Source organism: Ambystoma mexicanum, chromosome 2p (genome assembly GCF_040938575.1).
Source record: "Ambystoma mexicanum isolate Mex_15411 chromosome 2p, UKY_AmexF1_1, whole genome shotgun sequence".
Lineage (NCBI taxonomy): Eukaryota > Metazoa > Chordata > Amphibia > Caudata > Ambystomatidae > Ambystoma > Ambystoma mexicanum.
The window spans coordinates 344,938,092-344,964,070 of NC_090923.1; the positions used below are offsets into that span (position 1 = coordinate 344,938,092).

Below are 25,979 nucleotides of genomic sequence, written 5' to 3' on the forward strand. Positions count from 1 at the left end.
TACAAATGGCAACTGTGAGCTACATCCCTGAGACTGATTTCGGGACAAGATGCGACTAAGCGCTATATCGCTGTGACTATGATTTGGAACCAAAAGCAGTTGGGCACTATATCTAGTTAAGAATGCAGAGGGAAGGCACTATTTCTAAAACAATAGAGAGAAAACCCCGACCTTTTCTGTTTTACTATATTCCTGGTGCATTCCTGACTCATTGTAGATAAACCCATAGAACAGAAATGTGTTTGTTCTAACCTTATCCTGACCACAAATGCATAGTTGAAAATCTATGTTTTGAGTCACAAGTCTGATCCTTTGCATCACAAATCGTGACTTGGCTACCAAGGCTCCTGATTGGTAATGGTGACATGCAGCTGTGTTATTTAGTTGAAGCAACAAGTCGAACCTTCAACAGTGGACTCAAATGTCTCAACATCAAGGAGGACCATGGTGCCAAGAGCAGTCTCACAAGCCTCAAAGATGGCTCCTTGGGTGACCAAGACTAAGATGGTGATGAAACAAGTGTGAAATGCTTCAATGAGGAATGCCTACATTTGGAAAGAAGCATTGAATGGTAGCACAATGGACAGTGAAGGGTGCCAAATGGCAGCCTCTTCTGTGGGAACTATCAGGGTTTCAGATGGAGAGGACAGGTGTCGTCATCCTTGCTTTCTTTGATGAAAACTGAGTGTGATCCCCATCATCCAAATGTTGCCTCCTGGACGTTTTAGCTGAGAGACCATGAGAGCTCTTCTTTTAAATGATCCATGATGTGTTTGAAGCTCAGCAGATCTAGGAGAAACATGCCTGCTACCTTATCTGAGTCCTGCAAGGTATTGCACTGCAATAACAGCGCTGTTCAGAAATCTGGAGTTTTGAGAGTCAGTCCACATGACGGTCCAGAGCTGCTGGGAAGACACCCAAGCTACATCTCACTGATGACAGCCAAAGATGAAGCATTTCTGGGGTTGCTTGTGGTCTCCTGCAGAATGGATGTGACCAAGCAGTTCAGGCTAGGCTGCCCTTTGCATATTGTCTTTCCCCTTTCAGTAATGGGATTACAGGCTGAAGAGCGAAGGTCGGTTGCCCAAAGCAATACCAGAGATTAAGATGAATGCTAAAGCTTGCAGCCTTCACCTCTGGTTTTGGTTGAGAGTCAGAAGAGACATTTAGAAACTAATCTTCCTTTGTTGTAACCATTTTTTAAACAATAGTGCCACGTCTTATGAAGAATAGTGTTGTAGAATAATAATATCACCTTTCAATGTAGTACTTCATGCAGGATTCCTCCCACTTCTAAGCAATATCATTATAAGTGTTATAATGACCGAATTTCATGGTATGCAATTTGTCTACCTTGGCAGGATGAAGGGCTGAGTTGGGGATTAAACAAGTACCACCTAGATGTCAGAGAGAATGCTTATAGGATAGTATCTAGAATTCTAACAAAAATATATCAGAAAGTAGTGTCTGCTGGAAATGAAAACAATTAAATAAACAGCCTAATTGCATACAATAGTTAAAATGTTTAGACATGTTGGAAACTCTGACAAATAATAAGATGGAAAAAAGAATCAGTGCTATAGATAAAATCAACATAAACATAAGCCAAATTATTCAACAAGCCTCTCACTTTCAAAAAAACAGGTGAAATGGTCTCCCTTTCGCATGGCCTATGCTATGAGGAATCTGGCTATCCCTGCGCCATAACAAAGCAGTCACATTTCTTGTCTGTATGTTTGAGGAAAACAATCATACATTTTATTCAAAGTATTACTTAAAAGGTGTTTCGATAACCGGCTCCACATAAGGAGCACACACTAAAAGACTGGAAATTATTACTATGATCCCATTATGTATCGGAGGTCTTTTCGATAACATTTATAGAGAAATGCAGCAAAGATCTTTACAGCACATTGAAAGAATGAAAATAAAACCAGAGGGAAAATGTATGAATTATATTACATCTATTTTGGGCCGTATGATGGGCGCATGTGCTGATCATTACCAGGATAGTGACCCAAATAATCCCCATTGTGAGTAGAGAAAAAGAAGCTGAATAAATTGCACTACATAATTACATTAAAGTAACATGTCCATAGAGATATCTGAAAAACTGGTATTGGTATTAAAAAAAAAGAATGGTATTATTATTCATAAAATATTTCCTGTATTTTCAAACAAAGTGACACAGAAAGTTTGCATTACAACTTGCATAGGAATACTCTGGGAAGAACAGATTGGTTAAAGACTCCAAATATTAATTGTCAACAAAACCCAGCACCCAACCAGCAGACGCATGGTGGGATGAGCTGTGGTTATCTCTAGTCATGGGCAATATTTACTGACCTCATCGTTTTCATCAAATATAGGGTTAATATTCTCGGGCCACAGGATCACAGTAGAGTTCAGCTCAATATCTTCATTTGAAAACATATAAACATCTAGTAGGTAATTTAACTGCCGGACACACTCCTGAAAGATAAAAGATGAGTACATATTTTAAATACGACATGGAATGCAACTAAATGTGAATTTCATTCCCTTCACTGTGTTGTCTGAGCGTTTTATCAACAACTTAATCTTAGCTCCTGAAAAGGGACTGATTAGGGATTTCCCTCCAACAGTTTCAAGGAACTTGACCAACTATCAGAATTTGGTCAGTAAGTTAGTCTCTAGTTGCTGCCATCAGAGAAAGGTATTCTGGTTTTAAGATTAGATTAGAGCTTGCTCAAGAACAAGCATTTTTACTCATTTGGTTTTTGTTTGTAGCTTAGTTTGATCAAATCATTAGGGAACATAAAGTAAAAATAAAATATTTAGATTTTTACTATCATTTTATAAATTACTGCCAATTTCCCAGATAAAGCCTCTCTCGATCATCTTATTTTCAACATGTCACTAAGCATTTATCTTGCACATGGTACCTTCCATTTATTTTGTCAGCTGCCTTTAACTTCTCGAACCGGAAGTGACATCAGGGTAGTAGTGGAAGTATAATCTACAGATCCATTTTGAACACCTTCGATGCAAAGTAGATGTTTCTACCATGCCATTAAATAGTGGTCCCCACCAGCAGAAGTTTCCACCAGTGTGACCTACCAAACACTGTGGTACTCTTTTGATCGGGGAACGCAAATGTGATCCACCTCATTCTCCCCCAGTAGGGTCACCGAAATTGGTAGTATAGTAAAGGTGGAGCAGGTAGAAAGATTCCCCCCAAATTAAGACCCTCCAACAGTGGTGGAGTTAGCTTTGGGTATCGAAGGGGAGTGGGTGTCTCCTGGGGGGACATTTGCATCGTAAATAATGTAAGGTCAGTGTGGAGCATGTGAATATTTTTAGTGGAGGTGCATTAATATCTCCCAATTAGCATAAACGACAGAGCATAGCTAGGGACTCTTAACCAATGTAGTGGAGTTTTTGGGGTTTATCCCCCCCCCCAATAAAAAGTGTTTTAAATGTGTTCAAATAGCTATTTTTAGAGCACAATTTCTTTTAGAAAAATGGGGTAAAAAGTCATGCAATTTACAATTGGGTCTCTAGGGTATCACAACTAAATCAAGTAAAATCCATGTCACCAACTGTACATTGTCATGACGGCTGTGTCCAGAGCATATGCCAGGCATTTGCAAGGCACTTATGAAGTCGCAGTTACAATCTATCTATTTATGGTCACTGTAGATCATTTTCATAAAGATGTGGCTCCAATCTCTCTATGCCAGAAAGATGGATTGGGCCACTGTCATTGTAAATGATTCAGATTCAAAGTCAGTGGTAGCTGATGAATATTTCTAGGGAAGGGTATTATTATCTTACAATTAACACAAGTGCTTCAGCGGAGTGAGAGAGCATGGCAGAGGGATAGGCAGAGGGGGATGTTAGAGGCAGGAGGGTAGAGGAGAGCAGAGGCGGGGGTAGTGTTGGAGGAGAGATACAGATAGATCAGACAGGAGCTGGAGGGTGGAGGCAGAAGGGTGAGAGAGTGTTGGGGCTAGGAGGGAGTGTAGAGTGAGGGGAGAGATCAGGGGGGTGCTGGAGAGTGGAGCCAGGAGAAGGGGCGAGGTTGGTAAGATCAAGAGACAGAGAGTGAAGAGAGAGACAGATAGGAGGTAAGAAACGAGAGTATAAAAGGTGAGTGAGGAAAAGGTTGAGAGATGATTATCTGGAGGAAATGTGCACCAGGACAATCAGACTACCTGACTAGGTCACCTAGGAAGTCACTGAGGGAGTTAGAGACAAGGTTATGGCATGGCCTTTAGACCTCCCTGGGACAGGGACAGTCAAGACAGTAGGGGTACTCTACTGACTGTCTGCTATTCAGGCATGGTATGTTGCCAATGATCTCTGCCTTAATGCCAGTAAGACTGAGATTCTTCTCATTGGGACCCCAGCTCCCGCCTTCCCTCCAACCCTCTGGCCGCCCTCTATCGGTCCCCCCCTCACTCTTTTGTGAGGCAAAGAACCTTGGTGCCATCTTTTACTCCTCTCGCTCCTCACATTGTGGACCTTGCCAATAAGGCAACATACTCACAAACATTTACAACATTTTTTATAAGTATGGACTTCTTTTTATATAAAACATATAATTTCAAATTTAACAAAGTGACAAGTGTGCCCCAAAAAGTGACTTGTGCATCGAGTATTGAGGTACAACAAAATTATTCATTCATTGTTGTTGTATGATAGACACTTTCTAAATTGTATGTCCCCACTCTAATGTGGTACACGCAAGGAGTGATTCCGTTAATACTAAGCTATCACCATATACCTTACAATGAGACCAGACATGTTTTGTTCTCTTTGTACCTGTACTAGTTGATTATAGTCTTTGATTTCATAAGAGGTTTTTACAAAGGTACTCCATCCCCATTGTCCAGCTGGATTCAGTAACAAGTGTTATGGAAAGTTTCTCTAAAGGTAAACCTCCATAATTTGTGAACCTCCCAAACCTTTTGCTTTTGTTATCCCGACCTGACTTTTGCCAGCAGAGCACAGCCTTCAGCTGCACTACACTGGGATTTTGCTAATTGTTACAGGGAATCGGACACGTCCTTCAGGCTGTCAGGACTGAGAAACATTGTTTCTCTTAGTCTTTCGACTTTGTTGCCACTTTTGGTTCACATTTTATCATCGCGCAAAGTACAATATTGTACCACGCAAAGGGGTTCTTGTGTTTTCTGACCCTAGTCATCCCTTGATGATTTTCTGATGATTGTACAATGTGCCTAGGAACAGACTGGTGGGAGCAGATGCTTTTCCTTGTATTTTTTACAACTTTATACCGAGCCATACAGTGCTTACCGCAATTGACTAATGACTGTGGCTAGTGTCCGTCATGGCCGTGCCATGAGGTCATTTGTCTGTTCCTGACCATTTTGTCCTTTGTCCTTCCCCTGGTCTTGCTGACCCAGGACTTCTTTATTTGGGCATGTAATCGCCCGTGAAAGCTGCTGCTTTGGCGGGCTCCTGCAGGTCACATTTGTAAATACCCAGAAAGTGTGTTGGGACTGTCTGGTCCCAATCCACATTACTGGTGCCGGGGTATCTGGTTTGGACGAGGACATGAGAGCCGCAGTGGTCTCTGATTGGACCACTGCTGGCCTGCATGAGTGGGGCAGATCTTCTCATTGGCTGGCTGTGTGCGGCACGCACCAGTCTTGTGGATATGAGGAGGGGTCCTGAATGCAGACCGGCAGATCAGCAACAGGTCCGGATCGACCTGTAGATGGAGCCAAGTATCCGGAAGAGTTGAACAGAACAAACGGCTATCCAGAGACGCACTAAAGAAGGTTGGCACCCTGAGCCCGCTGCTCTCCCGGGAGAGCCGTAATTTGCGCTCGATCTCAGAAAACCTGCAAAGGTGCTTTGAACCTTTGGAGTGGTGGGAATAATCACTCTCAACGCCTCCTGTTTGCCCTGCAAAAGAGCTTGTTCGGATGTGTTCCTGGACAATCCAGTGGACTGTCCAGCTCATACCTTGGCACCCGTGCAGGAGCGTTGCCACTTTGGGGAATCCTAACTTACACTGCAAAGCACCTTTTTACCGTATTTCGTCATCCCAGCTGCTTTGGCGCAGGAGAGAAGGTTGCGTCTGATTGTGAGAGTTGGGCGCCCCTGTGTCACTATGCTCCAATGACGGTCGCTGAAGGCAGTTTTCCCACAATCCTTCCTGTGCCCTGGGAATAGCTGCATTGGTGTTTTCTTTCTGCATCACCTGCATCAAGAGTTACAGCTTCTGTCCCATACTAGAACTGCAACTGCACCCACAGTGCCTGTGCACGTCGAAGCTCAATCAAGGGTGGGAAATCGAACTTCCGACGACCCCTTCCAGACCTGCCAAGTTTGGACCAAAACCAAGCTAAGGACGGTAGGTACTGTTGTCACTGACCAGTGGGCCCCTTATTCATCCATACGCTTTTACACACGTATGATCCCTTGTGGTCTTCTCTTTGGCTTGGGTCGCCTTCACTTCCTAAAGCCCTCAGAAAGTTGGAAATAGCTTTGTTCATTGCGGCAGACCCACTCCTAACTCTTGGAATTTTTTTCACCCCTTCAGAATGTGTACCCTAACCTTTTCCAGCTTCCTAAGAAGATGTTTTGTGACTTGTATGCAGGACCACAAGCTTTTACGCGCACATCTAACATTGAGCACAAGGCTCTATTCATCGTAGGGCGGACTTCTTAAGTTAGGATTGTTACTTCTGAAATCTGTCATGCTCAAAAGTGTATTCCCCTTTTCCCTTAGAGGTATTGGTGGAGTTATTAACTTTATTACATTGACTCCAGTGATTGTATATACTTTACATAGTGTGTTGCTTGTTTTGTATTTTACTATTGATTTTTGTTACTCATCTGTGTTGAATCTTCGGACCCAAATAAACAGTATATTTTGTATACTTCTGTCTCATTGTAATTCTTGGTGTTTTACTGTGTGTGCTCATTAAAGATCTCTCATCACTCTCACTCCTGAGACCTAGCTGTGACTGCTCTCCAAGCTACTGTATGGGAGGATTGGTCCAAGAGACCCCCCTCCCCTGCATCCTCTCCACCGTGAGGTCCATGGCTCGTCAGGGGTCCTTCCTGCCACCAGGGCCCAGGTGGTGGATGGCCACTGGCTGAAGACATTGACCAAACCTGCTGAATTTAGCTAGGCCCTGGAAACCATTTTGTCTAATAAAGATGGTTTGAGCCCTGTGCACCGCAGCGCGGCCCCCACCCTTGGAGAGTTTCGATTACCCCTGTGGCCACAGCTCTCTGGCAGATCCGCTGAGAGTCCGTTCCCACGAACAGATGGACATGAGCTAGTGTTAGATACCAACACTGTAATATTTTACCTTCCGCAGTGTATCGCTGTTTCCAGCATGACCCGGCCAGCAGGGTCATGCTGGAAACAGCGATACACTGTCCCCTGACAAAAGCAGAATCCCCAAATACTAATGAGCAAACCACCTGTGGTGAAACTTCTCTCTCCACAGCCTCTCTGACTAAAAACCTGTAAACTCCATAAAAATGGCAGTGTGTGTGTGTTTACATGACATTAGGGATGAAGCACCCATATCCCTGTAGCTATGCGCAAATAGTAAAAGTGTCCCGGGTTTTTTTTGTGTTATGTGTTTCATCAAGAAGACTGCACCCCACGGTCCCGCGCCATAAATGAACTAATGCTGCTAGAGTGCAAAGGAAGACAAATTAACCATATTGAGAGCTCACGCAAGGGGTGCACGAAAATGCACCATATGTATGTCCAAGCTCACCATGTGCCACTGCCGCCAGTCTCATTGGCGGGCTGTTCCTGCGTGCTCCACCAACCTTACTACTACCTCACTTATCGTGCATGTATAGGCGTATAACAAAATGTTGTAGTTGTTAGAAACTTAGTGTATAAGTAATACGCTCGAATTGGCCATATGGATGGCACTAGCAACGTCAAAAACGTGAGCTTTGAAAAGACTCTATGAGTATTGTATATTATATGAATGTTTATGTCTCTTCCGCCTAAAATATGCAACACACGAGGAAAATACCTTTGCGAGCACATGCAAGGCCATTCCCCCTTCCCCCCAGTGAAGCCTGCCAGACGGAAAAGCAGAGGCCTGTGCTGCCCTGCTCCACCTACCCCAATTCGGCTGGAGCCGCTTCAAGCATTCACATTCCCCCGCAGCACCCAAGGCCATGGCCTGCCACCTGAATTATTTACAACCCAGGAGTAAACCCCGGCCTTAAAACACAGATCCAAAGGCGCCCTTTCTTAAGCTCCACGACCCACCGGCTCACCTTAGGTTAATGGCTCCTGTAAAATTAGGACACCCAATATTATGGCAACACTACAGGAACACATCCATAATGACTTCTAACAAGACATAACGCGGACCGCTTGTCCCATGCCCTGAGACCCAACCCCGCGACCTATGATACCCGGTCAACAGGACGATGGTAACCATGTATTGATGTATCGCCACAAGACCCCCCTCTAGGTGCATTCCTCCTGTGTTGCATTAACCTGTAGAATAACCTATTGGAAGATTTACCAGGGATGTTAGGGAACAAATGTACTTTAAACCCAGAATTCTTTGCAAAGTCTCTATCCTGTGACCAAGCAAGATCGGTATAGACAACTTGACTCTTGCATTGCACCTAACTGTACAAGTGCACTTTAATAACCGAACAATGCCAAGATCATCAAAGAAGATGGGGGGGAGGGAGTTTGACAGGTTCACAGTTACACCCAAGAGCCTACATTTGAATGTATTGAAAATTGTAAAGAAATGGTTCAAATTGCTATGTTTGTTGTCATAAATGCGAACGTAACTGTGCTCTTGAGTTGAAAACAAAATAAAGTTTGTAAAAAAATAAAAAAAAAGAAGACCCCCATTGAAGCATGTTGGCCCAAGACCACTCAATACACCATCTTTCGGTGAGGGCTCAACGATAATATCAAGGACGAACTGGCTGGGGTGGCCCGACCAGCATCACTAGCAGAATTGATCTCCATCATACTCCAGATAGAGTTTTGTTTGGCTGAAACAAGGGAGGAAAGAAGAAGCTCTAGAGGTTACACACCTACCATACGACCGATACAAAATCCCGTCACTTCTGAAACCCATCTACCCGAGGAACCCTTTTCCATTAAGTCTGAGTCTCTTGCCATAGAAGGAGTGGATGGTAGACCTTTAGTTTCTGGACCCATCAATAAGTGCTCCGAACTCCTCACTATGGATATCAAGAATCATGCTGAATCTCTTTCTTTCGATTTCATTCGTGCAGCTCATTTTCTCATCATATTGGGGATTGATTGGTTAAGAAAGCACAATCCATCCATCGACTGGACAGCCAATTCGGTTACATTTTCTTCCCAGTTCTGTTCCAGGCATTGCTTTGAGGAAAAGACTCCTGACCTTGCTTCTGTCTGCAGGCCTGTATCTTCTACGGGAATACTTTCCATACCCTCTACATAACTAGACTTTATGGATGTCTTGAGGATGTTATTCCGCGAGAACCGCCTCTGCACCGACCAGAAGATTCCCCCATTGATTTCTTTCCTGAAGCTGTAGTACCTTTTTGGGCGAATGTACACTATCCATTCCTTAGAAGGAGGCCTCACGGATCTATCTTGATACCAATCTCCAGAATGGTCTTATTTGTGAGTCTAGATCTCTTTTCCCTGTCCCTAAGAAGGACACCAAGGAGTTAAGACCATGTATAGATTACAGGGGTCTTAACAGTGTAACCATACGTGATAGGTATCCCATGCCCCTTATAAAAAGACATTTTGGAAGCGGTTCAAGGGGCCAGGGTGTTTACCAAGTTGGACCTTCGCAGAGCATATCATTTATTACACATAAGGAGTGGAGATCAATGGAAGACTGCGTTCAGGACCCCTTATGGACCTCATAAATAAAAGGGTTATTGCCTTTGGTCTTGTTGAGGCCCCTTTAGTTTTCCAAAGCTTTATTGATCGGATCTTCCCGGATTTACTGCGTCATACAGTAATAGTCTACTTTGACTATTTCCTGGTCTACTCTGCCTCCAAAAAAGAACACAATTTGAACTTGGAAGAAGTCCCGTTCCATTTAAGAGCTAACAAATTACTGGTCAAGCCCAAGAAATGTTCTTTTGAAGTTTCTACCATCTCATACCTAGGATTTATATTGTCTGAGAAGGGTATAGAGATGGATCCTCGAAAGACAACCGCCATCCTGAGCTGGCCATCCCCATCTTTTTCCCCAATTTAGTACTTACCCACCTGTGGTTCCAGCGTCTGGGCTGTACTCCAGACAGGCGCTCTGGCTACTGGGGGAACGTCCATTTCTCTAAAAGGAGAACTCTGCAGCCAAGAAGGAAAAGAATAAGACATAGAAGTCTGCTAAAGCATCATCTAATGAGACTAGTGCCACTGCTGCGTGTTCTGAGACACAGTATGGTCCTCATTTATGTAATACTAGCACTACCCCCTGGCATTGCTCAGGTGACATGGGCAGGCAAACCTTGGAATTGATTTTCCGCAAATGAGCATGTATAATGACCGTGAATGATCCTGTATGTCTTGAAGGTATATCACATTACAAACCACCAACAGTACTCTACAGTGTGATGGGAGAGCGTTGATCTCATTCTTCCTCATTCTTTGAGACATCCAGGATAATTTGCGGGCATCATACATGCTCATTTGTGCAAAATTGATTCCAGGGTTTGCCTGCCTGCCTACCCCCTCCTTTTCGTTTTATCAGACAACGCTTGGGCATAACCGCCTATTTTTGCTAAGCAACCCATACCCCTTGTGTAATTTTCTGTAGCCGACATGCACATGGGGGTCTGCTACAGCCTTGCGTATGTTCTATACTTTACTATTTTTAAAAAATTGCAAAATCGTCAATCTCCTGAAATCACCTATACCGATAGCAGAGGGCCAGAGTCTGCTATACCACTGTACAGAGCTAATGGGTGGGGTTGGTCAAATTTCACCATCGCCAGACTGGTATGGCAACCTTTTGTCCTAACTTCCTATTTTTGAAGAAATCACAAATCGGCAATCTCTATAGATAGCACAGTGCCATACCCTGCCCTGTGAAGGTTGAAGGGGTGGGGACGGTCAGATTTCACTCGGCCCAAGATTTCAGCCCATCAACTGTTGTGGGGCTGCAGCCAACAATCGCAAAATCGTCAATCTCCTGAAATCGTCTATATTGATAGCACAGGGCCGGACCCTGACCACTGGAGGGCGAATGGGTTGGGTTGGTAAAATGTCACTATCGCCAGTACACCCCAGACTGGTATGCCGACCATGTGCCAACATTTCAGCCCACCAACTGTTATGGGGCTGGAGCCAACCCTGAACATACAAACACACTTTTACAAATATATACATATAGAATGCACAACACAACATTTGCAGTTTACCACAAAAACTGACTACAATAATGAAGTGGAAGTGGAACGAGTAAGCGAGGGCTAATCACCCCACATGAAGCGAGTGGGGAATTAGCCCACGATTCAAAGCCCTCATTATTCTGGTAACTATATCAACACTGGTACAAAAAGAGGGGCATGTCTACTCACTATGTTGGTTTAAGCATGGCATACCTGAGAATGAGTGCTTCTATGGTGAGGAGAGTAAGGGGAGGACAACCAATGACGGTCAATCAAAGAAGTCCAAATAGGGAGAGAAAGCTTAGAAGGGGGAAGTGTGAGATCCAGCAGTGCACAACATTTTCCAGCAGAGGCTGATGTGAACCACACAAACGTTTGCTACCTTTGAACAAGTTATGTTGTGCATTTTTTAACAAGAAAATTAGGGGATAATGGGACTATTTTGTCAGTGTATTTAGGTTACAATATTCTGCAACATATGTGTCTTTCTAATGGAGAAGAACATTTTTTAAACGTTCCTTCCCCTGTCCTTAAAGAAGGACCTGAGATCAGGAAAGTAAATGAGTAAGCATATAAAACCAAACAATGCAATGCTATGTAATTTTTAAGCAAGGAAATTATAAGACATACACTATCCCCTCTCATATGTCTGATATATAGATTGCACCTCTGATTTAACTTGAATGAAATTGAATTTTAGTTCTGATGAAGTGAACATTTTTTTACGAAATAATGGTTGTTAGAAAGACTTAACAATGAGTGGAAGATGTATATGTTTTCGCTCTTACATTAATAATTCTGGGGTCTTAAACACAGAGATTGTAACATCACTATCACTGAAGACATACATTTAGGGTTGCTATATGAAGGAGAAATCTAGTTAATGATTTCGGCACAACAACATTAAGAAGTCTAAAACTGTTCCAAAGATTGAGTGTATTTGAAATACTTGACCACTGTTCATATATATACGCACCCCAAATTCTTATGTGTGTTTGTGTATTTGTCTATCACAAGATGGAAAAAAGATAACAAATTATAAGGAAGATATCTGATTGACATAAAAAATAAGAAAATGGTAGTTTACATACAATACAATAAAAGGTACTTTACTGGCATGACACGTTAGACAAATATAGCAAAAGGATAGACATGGCATATATAGAAAGTAACATATAAAATGTTACATTGGAGAAGTTGGAGTAATAGAGGTGTTTTGATGACTGAAGATGTTTGGAATGATAATGATGAGATGGTTTCCTTTGATGTTTTGAGTAATAAATATGGACTGAGCAGGAGGGAACAGGGAAGGTATAGATTATTGAAGTATTTGCTTTCTGAGCAGCGACAGATGTTAGGTTCAAGATTTGTGCAGAAGCCGAGATATCTGAATTGTTTTCTGTGACGCAGCACAAAGTGTCGGATATCATGAATTTTATACCTTTGGAGAGTGCTTGGTTGGCCTCATGGAGGAAACTGGGACTGAAATGGTCTGAATAGTTGGGCAATGATATTTCGGTGGAAGAGTGGGAACGAATCTGGAAGGTCCCAGTTAAGGCGAAAATTGACTTAAACTTACATTATATTCATCAAAGGGTGTTGGGTAGGATTTATTGGACTCCACTTCGTATGTATGATCTGGGATTGATGGAAGATGATATTTGCTGGGGGTGTCGGAAGGAGAAGTGTTCTCTCTTGCACATGTTGTGGTACTGTGATAAGGTGAAGGACTATTGGAAAGAGGTGCTGGACAGGATTGATGCGATTTGGACTATCAATTTTCCACAGAACCCTTTATCTGTGCTGTTAGGGAGAATTCTCTGTTAAGGCTAATTTCCCAAACCTAGTGAGTCCCCCAGCAGCTTTGCTGGATTTTTGGGGTTTATTTTTTTTCTCCTGCTAAGAGTGAGACTCTTTTTCTCCCACTCTTAGGCATGATTTGAGTATGTCCTTTGACTGTAAATGTGTTTTATGGGCTATGGGGTCTTTTACTCCATAGGGCTTCATGTGTTTTTGGTATGTGTGTTACACAGCACCCTCAGTGCAGTAACACAGGGGTGTCACAGTGACCCCCAAACATAGACTCCATACCCTGGGACTGACTACTGTCTCCTAGGGCATGTCAAGTCACCATTGGCTTTACTAGTCTAAAATTGTGAAAAGAACCAGCACAAACCATCATATTGTGGAAGTACTGGTAGGGGTAATTCGATTGCCCTTGGGTCTGTTTTCCAAGGGGGCACTATCCAGTCCCCCCCCTGTGGAGTTTCTGGCTGGTGGCAGTGGATACCACGCGAAATATTCCACCAGAATATTTCCTATGGGATTTTCCCATTCATTTTAAACGCACCACTTTTTGGTGCAATGTTAAAGATACCGCTGGGTTATTTATTTAATGTTTATTCCCCGGTTGGGTCTTTTTGCCAGGACTCGGATTTAAAATGGCGTTTGTGTTCGCCTCTGAAACTCTCACCCAAGTCGAGCCCTTTCTTCCACTTTTTGGCGGGCTTCTCCACAGAAGCCCTCCAAATGGTGCCACTCTGTCTGGGGTCAACAGGATATGTGGGAGGGGGATTAGGCACCCTGGACTGAGTTGCCTTGGCAACTCAAGTCGCACTCTTGTGTGATTGGCCCAGTGGTGAGCCGCCCGGCTCACCACTTAGCATGTTTGAGTGACAGCTAGGCTGATGAATGGGGGTTTTGCTGCATAAAAGCAGGGCTTTGGGGACTGGAACTTCAGAAATCGCCACAGGACCTAAAGAATCCGAAGAGGGGAGAAGCTGAGCCATCTACAACGACGACACCACCGGTGGAGCCCTGCTGTACGAAACTCACCACTTCCCAGTCGACAGAGGAGATCTTCTTCCAGGAGAGTCGTCTTCCCTTTGAGCTGGTGGGACCAACCAGTTCGCCTTTTTTGCCTTCCTGGATCGTCTCGTGGTCGAATCAACCCGTGTCAAGCACCCCGGTGGCCGGATAGCCACGCTTCACCACTACCGCGAATAAAAGGGTTGTACCTTTTAATCAGGAAACTCCGCGGCTGGTTTCTTCCCTGGCAGTGGAAGAAGCTTTCTTCCTCGCCGAGACCATCTCTTCCTCTGGTTGAAGCCATGACTTGCACCCGCTGCCAGGAATAACTGCCACCGCTGGAGCTTTTCCACCATTTCAGGTACTGTGTCCCGTCTGGTCTCCCTTGCAACAGATCGGCCAAGGTGTCCTGTAAATCCTTGACTTTCTAACTGGGTCGACCTCAGACCTGCTAACTTTGCCTTTCTGAACTGATCCAACCTCTTTTTGACTTTTCTGCAAAGACTTTGAGTGCATTTCCAATGTGTGATCTAGGGCACATTCCGCCTTGCTCTCTCCAAGAGTGGGCCTGGCCTATGAACTTTTTGCTCTACAGTAGACCCTGCCTTTCTTGACTTGCTGTGGTTTCTTAAAAGTGTTGGTACTGTGTTATTTTCCTACTCTGCCTTTTCTCTCCCTTTTTAAACGAATTATTGGAGTGCCATCTACGGTTATGCGAACACCTCTGTTTTGCTAAATAAGTGGTGTCTTAACCTAGACTTGTCGAATAATTAACTAGGGAGGTGTATACTTATAGTGGCTGTGTTTGAACTTGCTTGACATATTAGTGCCAGTGTATTTTTATAAGTGTGTTTTGAAATAAATCATTATATACTTTTATACCAAAGCTCTGGTCAGTGTTTGCTTGTTCTACTGTATGTTTAGCCCTATTGTGTATACTCTATATACTGCCTAACTCTACTTGAGAGAAGTCTGACTCCTCAGCCACAACTACCAGGTAAATCTGGGTGGTGCAGACTGCTACCAATTGGGTTTACTGCTTACTCCTGTAGTCTTAAACCTTTTGCAGTGGTCCCTAAGGGAAATGCACAGGTTTCTGCCTAACATGTGCTTCTGCTATCTCTAAGATGTGGGCGCAGTATTGCTTATGTAACTTGAAATTGGATTAATAAATGCCTACTGGTAGCTGTCAGACAGGTGTTGAGGGTCTGAAAAATGAGGAAAAAACCTCTTGTGGAGGGTTGATTATGTGATATGAAGATTCTTTCAAGATATGAGAAATGCTCATTTTATAGGCAGCAAAAAGAAACAGTATATGAAGAAATTTGGGGACCGTTCAATGATTTTTATGGGAGTGGATGATTTTATGTCATGGTATGAGTTTTATGGCTTTTTTTTTTTTTAAGTAATGGGGGGTTGGGATGCGGGAGTGTGTTTCATGTATTGTCCTTTGTCCTGTTTTGTCTTGTTCTATTGTTGATCTGTATTGTTTCATGGTACTTTAGAGAATCTAAGCTTGGTATTTAGATTTAGAATTAATATGTTGATTCTTTACTTTGCTTTGTTGTTGCATATGTTTTGTTTTCTTTTTGTATTTTAATTGTAATCATTTATTCTTCAGAATCAATACATGGTTGTAATATATTTTGTGGAAATTATAAATAAAGTGTTTTAGGGGGCGCTAGCGAGCCGAGCAAGATGGCGGCTTCTTAGGGAACTCCGTGTGGCTCAGAATTAATCCTGTTTCATCCAGTCTTCTGTGGGGCCTACTTCACCGCTGACCACGCCAATCTGCCGCCCGAAGCCGAGCTGCACGCTCCGATGCTTTCCGGAGCTCGAAACTCCTAATATTACGGGAGATACAGGCGCTTTTCTGCGGACCGCAGATTGTAGTGTGCCACCGGCCGCGAGGTTCCGCGCACTCGGACTGTACCCTGACGAACCCAGACAGTATTGGCTTCCCCCCGCCCTGACCGCGACAAATCCTGCAGCTTATCTGGGATCCCTGCTGATTGGCAAAATTCCGACCGAAATCGGAGCTTCAGAGCCCCAGAACCCCGCTCCCGACGTGGGGCCCGAGACCAGTGAAGTGGCCCAGCGGAGTTCCGGGCGCCCGCGCTTGGGCTCGGCGCCGGGTATAGTGGAGGCTAGCGGAGTCGGAGAAACCCCCGCCTAACTGGGTGTGTATCGCTGCCGCCCCCCCCCCCAGCGTGGGGCTGAGACCATGCTGGCGAGCCAATCCGGCGACTGCGACACTCCCCCCCGGGCCCGCCCGGACCTCATTGCAAGCTTGCCCCTGGCGGCGGATGAAGCCCGCCCGCGGCGCTACTTGGAGGAGTGAATGGCTACAGGGACACGGTGAGCCCCGGCAGGGCTGCTTATAAAGTTAGCAGGACAGAACAGGGTTAAGGCGCACGCAACATAGACTTGGTTGTTCCCGTGATGGGCCATTAGCGCCGCCGGCATTCTTCACCATTCGCTGCAGCTACATACCCTTGCTCCCGGAGGAGGCAGGTTGACGTGCGCACCCTCCGTGCGCTAAGAGACACGGCGGTCTCCGTCCCCGCAGTGAAGGTAAGAGCCCTGCCGGGCACCTAGGGCGCTATATCTGAACCCTGCAGCCTGTGCTCTTACCGAGAACCAGCACCAAACTTCCAGCCTGGGAATAATCCAGACAGCGCCTTGAGCTAGGCGAGTTGCAGAGCTGCGCATCCACCCCCCCACCCCTGAAGCGCCTTTTTGTAAGGCTCACTCCGGCACGGCCCTCCGGAATAGAGATACGCTGATTACCCTGTCCGTCTGGTGGGGTAACAAAGCATAATATATCAGCGTGGTCAGGGCGATCATTTCCGGGAACTTGCACACAAGGAACGGTGCCTAAAACGACCAGGCTGCAGAGCATCCAACAGGGTGCCCACATCACGCCCCTGCAGTCAAACCCCCTGCCTGAAGGGACTAGCGCCATATAACAGGGCGCAGCTACCGTGAGAGGCCTCAACTCGATATTTGCATAACAACTCTACGCCAGGGTGTGGGCGGGGTGGCCCGGGCAGGTGGTGACGGTGTCACTCTCCTGGAGTCCTGCTGATACATCCCCACCTCCCCGGCCCTACTAGCGACGGGCAACCTCGCTGATTCCTGGAACACCCTGCGTCCAACCGCGCCCAGCCGCCCCAGTTGCAAGAACCTCCTGCTACATGACAGCGAGATCAGGAATTACGCACCACATCCCAAGCACCACTAAAGTCCCGAAGCGTGGGCCCTGACTCAACACAGGTGAGCGCCAACCACGCTCACTGCCAGGAGAACGTGCCTCGAACGGTCACAGATTATGGGGAAGAACGACAAGACACAGAAAAAACTGAATTTTGAGGCCAGCTCCTCTGCTAGGCCATCAAATACCACGAGTAGACCCGTGTCCCCGGCTATGGACGGAGAACCTTCCGTTGGCCAGATCCCTGGCCTCGACATCAAAGAAATCCTTCTGGATCTTAAAGCCGGGATAGGCGACCTAGGAAGCAAATTGGACAACTTGTCGTCCAAAGTGGATTGTATCCAACGCCGCCTGGACCAACACGCTGAGAGGCTGGACAATATCGAGCAACGTGTGTCTGATCTGGATGATGGATCGGCATCCCTGACCACTAGGGTCTCCGCGCTGGAATCCCAGGTGAAAAGCATCGCGGCTAAAAACGAAGATTTGGAGGGCCGTTCCCGCAGGAACAACATTAGAATTATCAGAGTCAGGGAGCAACAACTTCAGTGCAAGATGGAGGACCATGTTGAGCGTATCTGTTCTGAACTGTTCGGCCCGGAAGTTCTCTCACAACTATTCATCGTGGAAAGAGCCCACAGAATTCCTGCAGCTAGACCTATCCCAGGAGCGAATCCACGTCCAATCATTGCTAGACCACTCAATTTCAAAGATCGAGATGCAATACTCAAAGCGGCCAGAGAGAAAGGGAAACTCCAATTTGATGGTGACCCCATCCAGTTCTTCCCAGATTTCTCACCTTTAGTTCAAGCACAGAGGCGTTCTTTCACATCAATCAAACAGAGACTACAAGACAATCATATACTCTACTCCATGCCGTTTCCCGCCAAACTCCGTATTCAGCACGACGGGAAAGCCCACTTCTTCTCCACGCCAGAGGAAGCAGCTGAATATCTTGATCGGGCTGGCTGTAGATCTGCTCCCATCAACCAGAACACACGGCGCGAGGAGCGTAGGCGGAGGGACCCACCATAAGCTTCTAAACTCGGCAAGATGCAGCGAAAAGGACCTCTCAGATGTCATCGGCATCCAATATTCACCACAGAACCTCATAACTAACTGTTTCTGAGCCACATTGCCTTTTGCGTGGCATCTAGCACCCTAAGCACAGCACTGTTTGTAGTTCAAATGTTATGGGTGGGTACACCGTGGGCAGGTTGGGGGTTGCCCACGCTGGGGAGGGTTGCAAAAGTTACTCAGTTACCTCAACTAGCTCTGTTCCTCCAGGTGGGCCAGTTTGGGGATACCCACCCACAGGAGGGTTATGTTTTGGGCATGTTGGGGTTAGCCCGTAGTTCAGGGCCCCTGAAATTAAGGGGTAAGTTAAGCGCCACCGGACCACGAATGCCCGGCTCCTCGCCTGCTCCCAGCCCACCGCCAGACCCACCATCGCACCGGGGCTCACATCCTGTGAGCGAAGACCCCGGCATAAGCTCATCTATAATCAGATTACTGCAGCCCAGGAAACCAGAAACGCGGTTCAATATGAAATTTAAGTCGCCCCATTCAAGGTGCTAACGTGGAACATAAGAGGCGGCAACATCCCGGCTAAATCCCGGAAAATTCTGCACTATCTGCGACGTCACAAAGTGGACGTGGCATTGATTCAAGAGACTCCTTTTACTCAGGGGAATGACCACCAGTGGGCCAAAAGCTGGGGTTGCCACAGATACTTCTCATCTTACTCCACATACTCGAGAGGAGTCGCTATCCTTATACACAAGCGGCTCAGCTTCCGGCTACTACATTCGGCAAAAGACAATGAAGGCAGAGCACTATTGGTGAGCGGCATCATTTCAGGTCAGAAAGTGACCTTTGTTAACTCCTATGCTCCCAATACAGATGGCCCCGACAATTTTAGCTGGGTATTAACACAGCTTTCCTCGCTCAATCTGGCAACAATCGTATGGGGCGGAGATATGAACACGGCAATGGATCCCTCGAGAGACAGATCGTCGACCACACAATATCCACCTTCTAAGGCTAGCCTTCAAATAAAAGAAATTTGTAAAGTGTTCAATCTACAGGACACGTGGAGAGTCTTTAACGGAGAACAGCGGGAGTACACCTTTCACTCTGCGGTCCACAATACAAGCTCCAGAATTGACTACTTTTTCACCTCAGCAAGCGGCCCCCTGTCGTCCGGCCAGTGTTGCATCCATCCGAGAACGTTCTCGGACTACTCCCCACTCCTCCTTGTGCTCAAACCAGCTATCCCAACTCCGCCATTACAGCGTTGGCGCTTCAAACAGGGATCACTGCGAGATGAGGTCTTTGCATCCGAATTGAGGGAGGAGATAGACGTGTTTCTGAAGGCCAACCTGGGTTCGGTTCCCTCAGCTGGCACAATTTGGGAATCCCTCAAATGCTTCATCAGAGGGGTCTGCCTCGCTAAAGAAAATGGTATTCTCAAACTTATTCGGAGCGAGCTGACAAACAGCGAAATTAAACTAAAGCAACTCGAGATCCAGAATCCGGACAAAACCAACCCGGAGTCTGCGACCGCTCCGAGATCGGAGCTGCAGAAGTTCAACACGGCAGCGGAGCGCGAGGTTAAATTTCTAAACCGCCCCAGTCAAATCCGTCAATATGGAGAGGGCCAGAAACCAGGGGCTCTATTAGCAAATCTAATTAGGGCCGACAACAAGCAATCCCAAATCGATAGGATCAGAACAAAGCAAGGTGAGGAAGTCCACACTGATGAAATGATAGCGGAAGAATTTAGATCGTTCTACCAAGACCTTTACAGCGCCAAGCTCCCAAAGGACTCGAACCTCATTCTGCAATACCTAGAAGACACTGAACTCTATTGGGTCGAACATCATCTGCGCGAACCCCTGAATGATCTGATTTCACAGGAAGAAATTAGAGCTGCAATAAAAACCCTGCCATCTTCCAAGGCACCGGGTCCAGATGGACTAACGGGCGAATTTTACAAAGCCTTTGGAGAAACCCTGGCTCCCCTCCTGGCTGCAGTATACGAGGAAGCACTGGAGCGTGGGTCTCTCCCTCACTCCTCCCGCGAGGCCAATACATAAATCAGGAAAACCACCGGAAGAATGTGCCTCGTATCGCCCGATCTCTCTCCTTAATCTGGACAATAAAATTCTTGCCAAGATCCTAGCGACCAGATTGATGCCCCTGATGCCTGCATTGGTGTTGGCAGACCAAGCAGGTTTTATACCGGGCCGCAATATGACTTTTGGGATCCGGAGAATGTTTGAAATCATCGAGGCATTAGACCCATCAGACCGGGCAGTTGCGGTCCTGTTGGACGCAGAAAAGGCGTTCGATTCGGTGGAATGGCCGTTTATGTTCATGGAACCCACAAGCTAATATCATAGTGGGCAGGGCAAAGTCAACCTCAATAAACTTACAGCGGGGTACGCATCAAGGGTGCCCTCTTTCGGCTCTAATATTCGCTCTAGTGATGGAGCCACTAGCCTCCAATCTGCGGGAACTCCGTCAGCAGAGAGGTCTCATCATCGGCCCTCACAGGCTCATCGTATCCTTATACGCCGATGACGTGGCCCTATATATACGTGACCCGGAGGTTAACCTGAATACGGTCATGCAGGAAGTCATCAAATTTGGGGCAGCCTCCGGATTGAAGATCAACCACTCGAAATCAGTGGTCTTCCCGCTGACTCGAGGCACAAGACAGTTTGCCGATGACTTCGGTCTCACATGGAGAACCGCTGGGGTCCGCTACCTGGGGATCCAGCTGTCACTAGACCATCAAGAGGTATTCCGCGATAACTATGAAGAAGTGTTCAAGTCCCTCCCCTTCAAAGTCTTGCGCTAGAAGACGCTCCCACTGACACTCTGGGGCAGAACCTCCTTAGTCAATATGGTAGTGTTGCCAAAACTACTGTACCTTTTCAATAATATTCCAATATCACTTCTGCATGTCTTCCTAAAAAAGCTCAAAGGCTTGGTCCTTGATTTACTTTGGGCTGGCAGACCAGCCAGAGTGGCGTACTCAATACTGACACTCCCCGTGTCCAGCGGCGGATTGGCCCTCCCCGACTTGGAGAAGTACTTCTGGGCAGCCCAAGCACAGTACCTTAGCTATTGGTATGCAACACACACAATTCGGCCTCATGTACAGGTGCAGACGGCCGTGGTCTTCGCCCAGCTCCCGGTTCCCAATCGCACGATGAACGTGATGCTTTCAACATACAAGTTATGGAGGACTGTGGCAAAGAAGCTGGGGGTACAAACAAGGTACTCTCCCCTCCTGCCAGTCAAATTTATTCCTGGAATCCCACTAACGGCAGAGAAAGTGTTTCACCAGTGGGTCGATAAATTGCACATACAAGCTCTAGGGGACCTCTTCACGGAAGAGGGTTTTATGACACCAGATCAAGCCAAACAGAAAGGGGGCGACACTGCACTAGATGTGTTCCTCTACTTCCGAACTTGCCACACCCTGCAGACCCATCTGCCAGACTTCCCGCGTCAACCTCCTACCTGGCAATTGCTACATCATGTTATTCAAGCTCAGGGAGATGGCAGGTTGGTGTCCCAAATTTACACGGCTCTGACCACTGGAACACCCCCCGTCAACGCTGGGGCGAAAAGAAGATGGGAAAGAGCGCTAAACACAAAAATAACAGACGCAGATTGGAGTTACATTTTGAATCAGACTCAGAAAATTGCACTTAATTCCCGGCTCAAACTCATTCATTTCAATTTCCTCCACCAAACATACTACACACCGTAAAAAGCTAACAAACACCATCCCGAAGCCCAGGCAGAGTGCAAAAGATGCGGAACTATGTCCGCGAACTTTCTACATTTGGCATGGGAATGCCCTGAAGTAGTTCCCTTCTGGAACAGGGTGCTGGATATGACGTCGGCGGTCGTGGGAGAAGCTATACAACCAAGAAGCACGGCAGCAATGCTGGGAATGACTAGACTGCTATCCGCCCCGTCAAGGAAACTGGCCGGAGTCCTACTAACGCTAGCCCGCAGGAGAGTCGCCATGGCATGGGGCCGTGGCCCCCCCGTCCTACTCTGCCTGGCGGAAGGAATTACTTTACTACCAAGATGTAGAGGCAGACTTCATTAAACTACTCCCTCAACACCCGCGCCCGGCAGACATTTGGGGCCCGCTGATAACCTTTCTGATGAATGAAGAAGAAGTCTCCTCGACGGGAGCATCGGAGTCAGACAACTTACCCTGAGGCAGTCTGGAATCAGGCCAGCGTCGCCTTGAACAGGGATGCAGTGAGGTGAACTATTGCTTACCAGTGACTCGGGCTAGATGCGGCGAGGGGGATTGGGAAGGGAACTCGGGGTGGGGAGACGGAATCGGGTCCTAGTTGAAGGCGCAAAGTTAATGATCCACCCTAATGTGGGTGTGTATTTGTTCGATTTGTTAAAAACCAAAAATAAAGGTTTTAAAAAAATAAATAAAGTGTTTTTAAAAAAAACTAAAAAAAAAGAAAGTAATATTCCCTTCAGCAGTGATCATTTTGACTTTCAGCTTTTTTCTAATATTCCATATTGCTTTATGCACTTTGGCTTCTTTGGCGACATGCATAAACATTTTGCTGTTCTCTCTGCCAATTCTGTTACATCAGGTTTCCTGCTCAATGCTTCAGGAAACACCCTGGTTTCCGTCAGGGGTGTCCCTGGAATTTGCAGTCTAAATACTCCATTCTGTATATAATTTGTTGTGAATAATCCCGACTGATTGAGTGACTTAGTCCCGATAGTCATCATCGCACGAACCAGTGGGTTTTACAGGCTCTCTGGGATCCGGTGGGGTGGACGTAGCGGCCCCTAATAGCACAGAGGTTTATGCCAGCGGTGGAAGATTCCTTTGTATTGTTGTGGCTATTGGTTGGCCACCCAATGAGGGGTATTGATTGATGGCATAATGTCCGGAGGATAGCTCAGTGACGACACGTTTGTCTTCGAAGCAAGACAACACAGAACACCACAAGTTTGAAGCCTGGTCCTGCGCTTAGAGACTTGTCTCTGTTGTTAAGCATGTAATAAAAGATTAATGGACTAATGTCTTTGATAAAAGCCCTCAAAAAGTGTCATAACATCTGGGGCCATGAGAAATAGCTTGAACCTAGTTAGTAAAAGTCCATATGCCAGTCACAACAGGGTCCTCAATTCACTTCGCATGGAACATATGTTTTTGTGGCAATGCCCAAGTATGGCTGGTCGAATAGCTCAGGGGCAATGCACTTGTTGTGGAAGCAAGACAGAGCAAAGCAATACACGGTCAACCCCCAGTCCCACGCTTGGAGAATGGTCTCTGGTATTAAAAGGTTAATTATTAATGACAATTCATCATAGCCTCCTCTTTGCGGTGGAAGCCACATGGGCATTTCACGGTATGGTTCCTTGCTTGGCACTGTGCGCTCAATCCTTGGGTGATATGAATGACTATGCATCGTGCTAGTATTGGTTTCGGAGTTTGAGGTAGCGGTTGTGACTGTGCCCCTGTCAGTTGTCAGAGTTTCAGAGTCAGGTAGCCGCCCTAACGCAACAGAGGCCTTCTTTTTTTGTGGCTCTACTATACCTGGTTGGACCTGGATATGTCTCGCTGGTAGTATACTGGTGAAAGCAGTAGTCCTGGTTGTCTCTAATGACTCCTTTTCAACCTGCTCTCCTGTTTCTTTCAAGTGGGCAGTAGTTGGGGAGGAATCCAGATGCTTCTTTTTGTGTCGGCCCCCATGTCTGTGCTCAGAACGCGAATGTTCGCGTGGGGCCGGTTAACGGTCATCACTTCTGATGCGTGGTGCGTGCCTTTTAGGAGATTTCTCCCTTCCATGCCATTGCTCTGTGGAGTGGGGGGAGGGGGGTAATTGGGTGCGATCCATGCCAGTAGGAGCCGGCATCCTCCTGTGCCTGTGTTCTACACAGGCCAGTGGTATGTTAGCACCTGTCATTCGGTCAGGGGTGTTCCAATCCCATGCCCGTGTCCTTTATGTCCTCCGGCATGGGGTGCAGCACTGGTCCAATGTGGGAACTTCGGCCTTGCCCAGTGAGCCCTGCTGAGGCGGGAGGTAGAGTCTCTGTGTGACCGCGCCTACCCTGTTCCAGCTCTGAGGGTCTGACCTCCGCACAGGGTGCCCTTTTTGAAGAAGCCTCTCTTACCTTCCTTCTCTTCACCTCTTGTGGTGCCAATGTTCCGATCGTCAATTCCAAGCATGCTAAGCAGACAAAAAGGTCCCCTGAAAACGAAGAGCATGTGCTGCAGGACTGAAATGCATCGTCTAATATATCTGTGTGGTTCAGCAGTAGAAAAGTTTCCTGCACAATTTTCAAAGTGCCTGACTCCACTGGGCATTTGATGCAATGTAGGCGCAACACGGCTAGCTGCTTCGGTTGGCTCTGTCCCATCCGAAGAGGCGAAAAGGACTGACAGGTGGGTGGGGCGCACTAGGGAGGGTCTGCACGGGCCCTGACTTGCACACCTATATGAGAAAGTTCTAGTAAATGCTGCTATGTAACAGACTCTGGTACCGCTGAATACATCCCACTGCGTGTCCCATCCGTATGGTGGAAAGAAGCAGGACATACAAGTAAATGAACGTTTTGAACCCTAGGTCTGTGTCAAGTAGTTATTGGAGTCTGCCAAAATTCAGAGGAAGAGAGAACGCATCCACCATCTCTGAGATTAGAAGGTCAGTAAACATATCAAATTGTGGCGTGCCACCAGATGAAGAGACCAGATGATTATCTATGAATATTCTATTGTATTTGCTGAGCAATACTGTAAAATATCTCTCTCCTCTTCAATGACAACCTGGGAGCCACAAAACATACATTTGAAACAAAACTCTTGTCATGGGGAGCCCAAGCGCAGCAGGATACAACTGAATGCACGCCTCCCTCTGTCCAGAAATCCAGCAGAGCAACATGATGCAAAAAAAACACCTAGAAAACGTGCATGGAGCAACTAGACAAAAAAGAAACAAGTTATATAAGGATTAAGCCTGAATTCAGAAAAATTTTCTTTTCCACACTGTCCCAAACTTTTTTCTCTTTATCAAGAGAATGTGCAATCTGGGATTCCGAAAATGTGAATGAAAGCACTGGCAAAGTTCTGCCTTGCAACACTTTTTACCTTAGAATATGCTTCCAATAACAGACATGAGAAAGGCGATACACTTGAAGCAGTCCCCTTAGCATCAATAGATGAAGGACAGATGTAGCATGGGATTCATAAAAATGTTGACTACCAGGGTTTCTGAAGCCTTATGGAAGGTAGGCTGAATGCATATTGATTGTGATTCTGAAGGAAGTGAGTTCCAAAGAGTTTGCGCAAGGACTGAGAAGGCCTGTACACCTGATCTTTTCTGCATACTCTCCTACAAGTGTGCAGAAGACTTTACTATTACAACTTCTGTTCCCCTTCATCAGACTCATCATGTCTACCTCGTCATTAACCCCTTCCTACCTTTAATGAGGCCAAAACGCAGAATCACGATCATAAATGCCTCAGATCTCTTCTGAAATGCATGCCACTTATTCAAAGGATCAGATACACACAGTTTATTTA

General features: G+C 46.2%; 1 protein-coding gene across 1 annotated transcript in view; it reads right to left on the minus strand.

Moving 5' to 3' along the window:
• DNAH12 (dynein axonemal heavy chain 12) overlaps nucleotides 1-25,979 on the minus strand; it is a 3,791,933-nt gene that overhangs the window by 3,161,858 nt on the left and 604,096 nt on the right. Inside the window, exon 14 of the mRNA XM_069643677.1 lies at nucleotides 2,347-2,472. Coding sequence (XP_069499778.1) covers nucleotides 2,347-2,472 — 126 coding nt within the window. The remainder of the gene's footprint in view (nucleotides 1-2,346; nucleotides 2,473-25,979) is intronic.